The following is an 11237-nucleotide window of genomic DNA, read 5'->3' as shown; positions in this document are numbered from 1 at the left end:
AACATGTGGTACAAACAAGTCTTGATTAAAGATCCTTACTAGACTGTAGTGATGAATTAAGCAAGGCTTAATTGTTTAGAAAACAACCTTTTCTAAAGTCTAGCAGTCAGTTTAAAAAGTTGAATATGGCTGATTTATGAAGACATTTGTGCACATTGACTTCCAACATGGCAACAAAAGGAAAATAACTCTTGCCCAAATTATGTCAATCGAAATCTATATATCAAAATAAACAATACACAATTTTTTAAATGTTTACTGATATAAGTATGTACAATAAAATGTATTAGTTTCAATTTACAAATAAAATTAATGATTATATACATTTTCTTTTAAGATATCTACAGAGCTGTACAAACAAACAATAATATAATATCTTCACAAATCTAATTAAACAATGTTGACAGGACATATCAATTTTATTCACAAGACTGGTTCTATGAATGATACTGTGGATTCATTTTTCACAGGATACTAATTTTCGTATTTCATGGGTGTAGGTTAACCACAAATTTAAATATTCTGTGAATTATAGATTGTCTATAGGCTTCTAAGCAGACTTAGGCAAATCCTTCAAATCAAATATCCAGGTAGACACAATTTTCCCTCAATCTATGAAAATTGGTATCCACCAAAATAAATGAATCCACTATACCTAAATATATACCCCTTATCAAGTATAAAACCTATTACATCTTATTTTGACATGATATACTTAGTTGTCTTGGTACTTTATAAGAGTTGTACCTAGAACTTCCATAAAAACTTTAAAAAAAAATTACAAATTCAAACACCCACTTCCCTATTTCAATAGACATGGCAAAATGTATGATTCGTCCTGTGAAACCCCAAAAAGCATCATAATCTAACAAATAAAATTTGAGGTACACAATACAATCAGGTACTGAAGATTCATTGAAATTGGGTCACTGATTTAGGAGGAGTGTGGGTAGATAAAAATTGGGTCGCTGATTTAGGAGGAGTGTGGGTAGATAAAAATTGGGTCACTGATTTAGGAGGAGCAAGAATGGATAAAATAGGGTGACTAATTTAAGAGGAATGTGGGTGGATAAAAATTGGATCACTGATTTAGTAGGAGTGTTGGTGGGTAAAAATTGGGTCACTGATTTAGGAGGAGTGTGGGTGGATAAAAATTGGGTCACTGATTTAGGAGGAGTGTGGGTGAATAAAAATTGGGTCACTGATTTAGGAGGAGTGTGGGTGGATAAATGAACAGACAAAGTAACAAAAAAAATAACTTTATGCCTAACTTCACCAAAAGGGGGCATATTAATATTTACATGTATCATTATGTTTCCCTGCAATAAAAAAGTATCATAAAATAGTACTTTTTCAAAACAGAATCTAATTTTAGTAACAGGAGATTCTAGTCAAGTATAAGATGAAAATGTGGAGGTATTCCAGTAAATTCAATAAATTCATAAACATAGAGACAGAAGCAATATAATTTGATTCATAATAAAAATAAAATATGAACTGCACCATTAAAATGCATACTTCAGACATAACCTGAAAGGTATAATGACGTAAACTTGCCTTTAAAAGATACAAATGATTTTTTTTTCAAAATTGGTTGAGGAAAAGAAATAATGGATGGTATCTTTGATATCAAATTAAAAATCATTATAAATCTGAAGATGTGATTTGAAAATATGTTACAAGATACCTTACTTTTTGGGGGTAAAATTCATGAAAAGTATATAAAGTGTTACATTTCTTATATAATATAAGAAGTAGAATGTTTCTATCAGGTATCAAACAGTTTTAAACCAATGATATTTATTATTTTGAAAATTAAAAAAAAAAAAACCTAAACAATTTATGTTCAAATAGGTTAATAAGTCAATTACTATTCCCAATGAGGCTACAAAAAATAGATGCATAACTTCTACTCAATCTTTGTCAATCAATTACCTGATGATAAATTCTGTTTTGTTCTGCAACTAACATTTAACAAAATATCCAACTAAATAAAGATTTATGTGAAATGCACACAAAATTTAAATTAAACTGCATTGTTTTTCAGATCTGCTTTTTATTTGAGATTACAAAAAAACCCTACAAACTTGGACATTAAATCTGATTTCATGTGAAGTTGGTACATATCTTTGTGACATAATACTATCCAATCTGTGGGTCTATTAGTAAAGTCATTTTCTTCTGGCATAAATCTTGTTATGGGTGACAGTAGCACATATCGTAGAGAACTAATCTGTGGGACGGATCTGTAACGTAATTTTCTGCTGATTGTCCAAGCATTCACGTAATTTGTTTTCCGTCATTGTCAATCTTTGTTCTAATAGTGAAACTGTCTGCAAACAAAAATTAAACTTTGTTATTAGCAATCTACATGTAAAGATCAATACCTAAACTTATGTTACTTACAGATCAAATTCAAGTTATATATTTAGATATTGATGTGATAATAAATCAATTCTGTAATTGTATATTACACAACATTTAAACTAAAGTGCATGTGAATTTATGTGTGGGCAGCAGTGTATTGCTAAATACTGGTGTCAGACTCCTACAATCCTATGATCTCTATCATGGTATATTGGAAACTGAGTGCAAATTAAAATAAAATATTGACAACTTAACTAACATAAATATAAATGTTAAAGAGGAGGAGCATAAATGATAAATATAGAATAATGGCATTTTTGTTTTTGATACTGACTTTATAAGCAAGAATATCAAGCGAGCCTGTAAGGGCGAGCTGATATTCCAGCTGATGAAGTCAGTATCTAAAATTAAAATGCCATTATTCTTTTTATTGGCAATTTTGTCTTAACAATATGTTTTTTGTTTAAGAATATGAAATAAAGAGAAATAGTAAGTAAAATTATTTTTACACGTAGAAAACGTTGTGATAGTTATTCGGTTGTATGAATGAAGTGTGTATTCAATTAATAAATTGGTGCGGAGGGACATGAATGTGTGACGTTGCTGCACTGTTATGTAACGACATTGTCTAATATTTTTGAGTATCAGGTCCTGTCTATGATAGAGAAAAATATTAGGCAGTAAGATCAAAGGGAAAAAATACAAATTGCGGATAAGAACCATTATTGGGCCCATAAATTGCAAAAATGAGTAAATTATTCAACCTTTCAAAACGATGTTAATTTATTGATAAATGAGTAGGATGATAACATCTGGAAAATTTAGTGCACTTGCAGAAATGTCTACATTCATGATGTCACAATGATGTCATTACATGTCACAATTGACATATTTGACCTAAAAGGCCAATATAATCTTTGGATTCATTTATTTTCATTGAAACCAATTTTCTTGGATAGTTGAAAAGTTGTAATCTCGTTGATGGTCAATTTCATGGTTTGAGTAACTTATGTAAAACAAGATGTACTGTGAGTCACTAATAATATTGTAGCTATAAGTATTCAGCAAACAGGAAGCTGTATAATAATCTAACATGAAGCTTGATAGCAATTTTCAGGAAATTCTGATTCGAAGTTCCTTAGAATAATGTGAGGAAAATTTCATACATGGCCATTATGTGCAATAATATACAAGTATTCAGTAAACAGGAAGTTGATGATCAATGATTGATTAATTGATTGGTGTTTAACACCACTTTCAGCACTATTGTGCTATTTCATGACAATCAGTACTTATTTGATGATCAATGGATGTGAAAATGTATCAAATGGTATAGCATGCTCACATTAAGCTTGATAACAAATGTCATGAAGGTCTGCTCTGATTTGCAGTTCTTAAAAAAATTGTGACAAAAAAAATCATTGGAGGGACAGAGAGTTGAATCAGTATACCTCCTTCTTAGTTGCAGGGACTATGTGTTTCTGGCTCTACATGTGTTTCATGTCAAATTTCTCAGGGTTAAATGCTGATAGGAAACCCCAAAGCGTAAGACTGTTCTAGACAAAATGAAATTTATTATAACGAACCTGCGTTAAAACATCTAGCTGACCAACAATTTGTTCTAATGTATTAGATAACTGTGGAGGGATAGATTTAGCTTCTAGCTGTTGAGTAGTGGACTGTGAAGATTGAAGCTGTGAGGTTCTGGATCTCGAGGAAGATTCTCTGATAGCCTGATCTGACGATGTTATATCATATTCTTGTGTAAGTCCATTAACTGCTAACGATGACTACAATTTATACAAAACAGAAAAATAATGATTTATAATACTGACTTCAAAGTACATATCAACTGAAATTTTAAAACACAATTTCTGTTTCATTTAAGCTATGAGGCTTAGTATAGGAACCTTGGATTATTGATTCAAAATAGCAGGTACCCAGATGTCCATGGCAACCAAAGGCTGTTTAGGTACAAACAAGGAATTATTTGAATATGGAATAATTTTGAATTCTGGAAAATTGATAAGAAACGTATGATGAAAACTAACCCAACTTTAGAGGCATGGCTAAGGTTCAGGTTACTTACACTGATATTTTAGTATGAACTAACTAACTCTTCTTAGCCATGCATGCATATATGACTAAGCCTCCTTAATTGGGCTAGTTTTCATCATACATTTGGTATCAATTTTCAGGAATTCAAAATCATTATTGATTCAAATAATTCCTTGTTTTTGACATGATTTCCATAAAATTCTGTTGGCATAATCATATTTATTTCAATTAATATTTCCCCCTAGAAACCTACTTAGATGAACTCTTTACTATTGAAGCCATATACAGGCAGACAGCTTTTTATCAAAAGGCATGTGTCAATGTAACTAATTATATATCAAGTCCATGTTTTGTCTCCGTAATCGCTGAATCATATTGAAAAAAAACTTAGTTGAATAATTCTGCTTTTGAAAAAGAATTTGTGCCCCTTAATCTAATTAATTAGAGAATAATGGTAAGAATTGCATATTGCTTATAAAATCTGTCAAAATTTGCTATTTGACAAAAGGAATGGTGTTATACACCAATCAACCAATCAATCAATCAATTTCACAAAAGGAAACCCCAATAAAATGGAAGTATACTACAAATAAAATGCATGGATTGGGCAAAAGTTAAAGATTATTTCAATTATATTTTGTTTAAATCAAGTTAATATATGCATATCCTTCATAAATAAAGTCTGCGTGACTAAGGGAAACCCAAATTCAAAGTATGCATCACAAAATAAAATAGTTGACATACAGCAAACTGTTTTAGGCTGCTGAGAAGTGCAACAGTGACACAAGGGTTTTTTTTTCACCACATGATCATATATCAGTTGGAGTAATACAACATCGGAATATCAGAAATTTGTTGGATCTTTATATATTGTTTCATGTATTACTGGTATATAAAATATTAATAATAATGTTATATGCATGAAACCAATTCACATGTTTCAAAGAGTAATCAATAATTCTAATAAAAGATTATCTTAATCAAACAAATTTGATATTTTCATTAGCTAAATTCCCCGGAGAGACTAGTGACATTTTATGTCCTGATAAATGAAGAGCAGTTACATAAAATAATTGTCCCATTCAATTCAAATGTTACAATTGTTACATGTAATATTTATAATCAATTATTTATGCTGTGATTTGAAGAAAAGAATCCAGACTATTCACAGTATTAAATGTATAAAACTTCATCATATTCCATACCTTACTTCCAAAATCTTTTATAAAAATAAAAATTTATAATAACATCAGTGGGGGATTTACCAGGGGGGCACAGGGGGGATGTGCCCCCAGTCCAGGTCACCAAAAAAATTTCTTACATACTTTTATTGCTACTGAATCTACTTATCTTGAGCGGAAATTAATCACAGCTTGATTTGACTTCTTAAACTGGCTGTTAATTAACCCCAACTTCAACATGCTTGATTTATGACAACTTATCGGTATGTTTGTAAATATTGACACCTGTGTGTAATATCTCTTTTCAAAAGATTTTATGTAAACTACATGTACATGTTGATTGGAATAGTACGAATATTTTTATTGGTTTCTAATACAAAATCAGTGATTACGATTGATTAACAGGTGAAATCTTCTGATCAGGAAAAAAATTACTAACTAAAAAAATATGTACAAATAGATGTTTAGTGCCAAGCATGTTGGTATCGATATATGGGATATGACTTCACTGGGACTATTATACTATGTCCCAGGTCTTCATAACAAAATACTCACATTACCATTTCTTGTGAATTTTTTTTTTTCGAAACTGTGTTTTTCAATATCATACACGATTTTTTTCAAAAACTAAATGTCATATTACTTTTCCCCCTTATTTTCAAAGGAAACCAATAATTTGTTTAAAAAATAAATGTGGATAGTGTCCACATGTGGACACAGATGATGCCCCCGCTTGCATATCATATAGTTATAAAGGGACATAACTGAAGAACGGTAAAAGTGACGCTACCCAAATTTGAACTTGATCTGAGTTTTGTGGTAATAAGCATTGTGTGTAAGTCTCATAACATTTGGTTGAGGCTAACTTAAGTAGAGAACAGAAACTAAAAATTCAGCAATTTTTCTATTTGTAAACACGCATAACTCTAGAACGGTTGTGTATAAGTTTTACAACATTTGGTTGAGACAAACTAAAAAATTCAGCAATTTTTATGTTTATAAAGGGACATAACTCTAGAATGGTAAAAGTGTTGCCACCTAATTTCGTACTTAATCTTTATTATGTAGTAATAAGCATTGTGTATAAGTTTCATAACATTTGGTTGAGGCAAACTCAAGTTAGAGAACTGAAACAAAAAAATTGTACTTGATCCTTACTGAGTTTTGTGGTAATGAATATTGTGTATAGGTTTCATAATGTTTGGCTGGGGAAAACTTCAGTTACAGAATGGAAACTAAAAAATTTTGCAATCTTTCTATTTATAAAGGGGTATAACTCAATAATGGTTAAAGTGACACTACCCAAATTCAACTTGATCTGTGTTTTATCAGTGGAAGTCAAAATTAAACATTGCATTGTAAAAAGCATTGATTGTAGTTGATTCAACTATAATCATGGTCAAAGGAAGATAACTCCAATTTTAAAAATATATTATATAAACTTGATATTTAGAAGATAATAAAAATTTTGCAATTTTTCCTTTTATAAAGGGGCATAACTCTAGATCCGTTAAAATGACAGCACCAAAATTCAAACTTGATCTGTGTTTTGTGGTAATAAGCATTGTGTAAAAGTTTCATAACATTTGGTTGAGGCAAACTTAAGTTAGAGAACGGAATCTAAAAATTTTGCAATATTTCCTTTTATAAAGGGGCATAACTCTAGATCGGTTAAAGTGACGCCACCAAAATTCAAACTTGATCTGTGTTTTGTGGTAATAAGCATTGTGTATAAGTTTCATAACATTTGGTTGAGGCAAACTCAAGTTAGAGAACGGAAACCAATTTCGGGACGTACGGACGTACGTACGTACGTACGTACAGACGGACAAGGGTAAAACTTAATGCCCCCTCCGCTACGGCGGGGGCATAAAAATCTTGCTATGAATGGGTCACCATTTATGAGGATATGAATAGGGTTGACAGATAAGAGAATAAGAGGCAAAAAAGTTATATTAGAAGCGGGACCAAAAAAGAGATAACAGAATAAAGAGGTGATGAAATATAAAGAATAGATTGATTGATTGTTGGTTGCTTAATGCCCAGTGGCAAATATATAATGCATGTTTAGGACGAATGTAATAGAGATTAATTGGCAGAAGATTAAAGAATAGAGTGAAATAGTGAAAAATTAAAAGATATAGAAATATAGAAACCATGATCTGACAACCCCCACCATTACCACCCACTCACACATATATACATCTCTAAACAAATATTTAATTTTGGTTTCATGGTGCCCCCCCCCTGGATCCGCCCCTGAACATGATTATGAATTTATATAATCATAAGCCATATAGTGTCTGTAATTTGCTAGCAACCTACTGTAATAATATAAGTCAATGAAGCTTTAAAAGTTGGTCATAGTGACTGACATTTTATTGGATGCTGATATTCCCTAATAGATACAACCATACACTTAGTCATATAATTTCAAGTTACTTAGTACCTGAGATCAAAACTCAGAAAAAAATCTTTAAAACTTGAGGCTCTAAAGAGCCTGCGTAGCTCACCTAGTTTTATGTGCATCTTCAACAAGGGACACTTTTCAACATTGTAGACTAGAATATAACCATGATGAAAATCTCTTTTTTGTTAATCTTGTATTGCTGTTAATTTTTTCTGTTTCTCAATGCCTTTTATAGCTTATGGCCAAAACAAATTAAATGGGTAAAAGAAAAATCATCATTCAAGGGACATAACTCCTCTAAGAAGTTTAATGACAATGTCATCCTTGTTGACAAATTTATGGATCTTGTATTGCAGATCATTTTATCTGTTTACAGTTTATCTCTATCGTCTATTGGTTTTGCTAAACACATAGAAAATGGTAATAATCATATTCAAGGGCTATAACTCCTATCAGGAGTCAACTGAGAATTTCAGCAATGTTGACCTTTTTGTAGATCTCCCTTGCTCATCATTTTTGTTTTTTATATTTTTCTTTATTTTTCTATAGTTTAAAAAAAATACAAAAAGAAAGGGTTAAAATTATCATTAAAGGACAAAAACTACTTTAAGGGGTAGACAGACAATTTGGGCAAATTTGTAGATATAGCTCTGCTGATAATTTTTGCTACACAAAAGTTTTTCTTTATCTATTTTAGTTTTTAAGATAAGACATGTAAGAGGCAAAGCAAAAAAAAATGGGTAAAATTGTCCTAAGTTATAAGGGCCATAATTCCTATAAGGAGTCGACAGATATTTTTAGCTATGCTGAATTATGTGTAGATCTTGTCTTGCTGATCATATTTGCTTTTTAAAGTTTCTCTCGTCCAGATAAGCAGTAGATTGTGACATTCTGAACAGTTTTGCCCTTGTCTCTTTCTATAATGGTTTTCAAAATAATACACAATACTTGCATTTTACCCCTGTGTTTTGTTTTAGCCTTTGTGGCTATTTTTGGATTGCCTGCAGGATAAATAGCAGACACACTTTTTAAACTAGAAACCCCAAGGATGATTGTGGACAACTTTGGTTCAATATGGCCCAATATTTTCAGAGGGGAGGATTTTTGTAACAGTTATCAGATGACAGACCCCAAGTAATAACAAAAGTACAAACTGGCCCTTTGAGCCAGGTGAGCTAAAAAAGTAAATGAAGCATATGGAGACCACAGTAATCTTTTTGTGGGAGATTGTTATACTCCCATAGATGCATCTTTACACCAATTAATATGCTTGTAGGTTATTTACTGATTTAGTATGTGAGAACTGACTTTGGACATAAAGCCATGAAGCTTATATAAATCCCTCAATTGAATTTTCTCACAAAACAGTACAACTGTATCAATCTATCATGCAATCTTTATAAAATATACTGTTTTTCCTTCTAACTCAAAGGAATCTCTTTTAGAGAAATAATTCAAAAATAGTTATGGTGCATTATCCATTTCTAGTAAATTCAGTCACAATAGCTTCAGTTTTCATATGTTCACCACAATGACAGAAATCCAGTTTTAATTTATAACATATGAAAGAAACAACACTGAGGAAAATGGTAAATAGAATAAACATTTTCATATAATAGCCATTCAATAAATAATTCGTTGTTTTCTTCCTTAAAAAGAACCTCCCTCCCTATCCCCACTTTCAAGGGGTGAATAAAGGATTTTCAACAAAAGAAAAGGTAAACCATCAAGATTAATTATTTTATCCTTTAACTCAAACATGTAATTGGTTATAATCTATATCGTTTGCATCAATATTTTAATCAGTAATCAGTAAAATACATAATGCAAGTCTAAATAAATATAAATGAAAACATTTACATAAAGCAAAAGAAGTAATAAATATTCATTATGTGCTATGTAACAAAGATGGTGTTAAAATAACCTATTCACTTTGATTGCATATTGGAAAAATGGTTGTGTGAATTAAGTTAAAATTTTACAAATATTAATCACTTTAAAACCTTATTTGATCAAATAAATATGTTAAAAAATAAACAAGCATTAGAACTTTTAACTATGGCATTCCTACCGAAGATCCATTTGCATTCATGAGAGAAAGAGTCTGACTATGATAACACATTATTCAAACAACATTTCAGGAAAGACGACTCCAATTCAAATAAAATTGTTTGAGAAGTCTAAAATCAATATTTTATTTCTGAGTAGCCAAAAGAACTACAGCTTTTAAAAGTCTCAATTTCAAATAAACATTAATAAACTATTGTTACATTATTTTTGATAAAATACAAAAGCGAATGTACAAGCATTGAAACTAGTCATTGCTGCAAAAGAGCTTTTTGAAATCTAAGATGAAACAGCCATCCTATGTCAGATGTCATTGTACACAATAATGTTCAAGAATGTAAATAAATAGAACTTGTCTTTTGTAGTTCCCCAATGAACTACATGTTTTATTATTCCAATTTTTAAATATCTCCAAAATCTTCATCCTTGGTTTTTGGGTGGAATCAATAATACTTCATAACCTTTAACACTACATATTGAGTTTCAAAACAATCAAAAACTTCCAGTTCTGAGCTGAGCTGAAAATACTAGTTGAAATTGTATATTTGATATAGCTAGTTTTCTACTGTACTACTAAAATAGGCAAATTAAGAAACTTATTTTTTAAACTTCTAAAGCTAAAAAGTCTTCTAAAGAAAAGAAAAGATCACACGTGGCACACACACTACCTGTCCAGAAGAAAACAGTGCAGGTCCTACTTCTGTAACTAAGGGTTGCTCATCTTCCATATTTTTAAGTTCTGCTCTACAATCCAACTGTCAAATACCACAAATAGTATAAATACTTTACAAAAGCTCAGTTTGAACAAATAATAATTCTGATACGTTAATTTTCCTACTTGATTTATTTAAATACTTTTGCCCCCTGCAATGCATACTATTTATATTTTATTTTGCAATAAGTTATTCAAACTTCAAAGACATATTTACATATCATTCTCATTTAGATAAGCGATAATATATTCTAATCAGTAGAGAATACAAATTTACAAATATACAAAAAATTAAGTATGCTGTATGTACAGTCATTAAATGTCCTCTATGTGATCTGGAAATACCCTTTTTTGTCTTTGGTAATTTGATATCTTCCCTTTCTATGTTTTTTATAAAAATTATTTCTACTAGTTCAATGTAAACAAAGGGTATCCCGATTCG

At 30.6% G+C, this 11237-nt stretch overlaps 1 protein-coding gene across 2 annotated transcripts in view; it reads right to left on the bottom strand.

The window, feature by feature from the left end:
- Window positions 1–240: 240 nt before the first annotated feature.
- The window catches only part of LOC127712170 (POC1 centriolar protein homolog A-like), a 34934-nt gene continuing 23937 nt past the window's right edge, over window positions 241–11237 (bottom strand). Inside the window, exons 12-14 of one of the 2 annotated variants that reach the window (XM_052218499.1) lie at window positions 10752–10838; window positions 3954–4157; window positions 241–2333 (exon numbers count right to left, since the gene is read on the bottom strand). In XM_052218499.1, the coding sequence (XP_052074459.1) occupies window positions 2229–2333; window positions 3954–4157; window positions 10752–10838 (396 nt within the window). In that variant the 3' untranslated portion in view covers window positions 241–2228. The remainder of the gene's footprint in view (window positions 2334–3953; window positions 4158–10751; window positions 10839–11237) is intronic. The other variant, XM_052218578.1, reaches the window with a different exon arrangement.

This window comes from Mytilus californianus, unplaced genomic scaffold (assembly GCF_021869535.1).
Source record: "Mytilus californianus isolate M0D057914Y unplaced genomic scaffold, xbMytCali1.0.p SCAF_1, whole genome shotgun sequence".
NCBI lineage: Eukaryota > Metazoa > Mollusca > Bivalvia > Mytilida > Mytilidae > Mytilus > Mytilus californianus.
The sequence above is the reverse complement of the archived record's forward strand: the minus strand, read 5'-3'. Positions and strand labels throughout refer to the sequence as shown.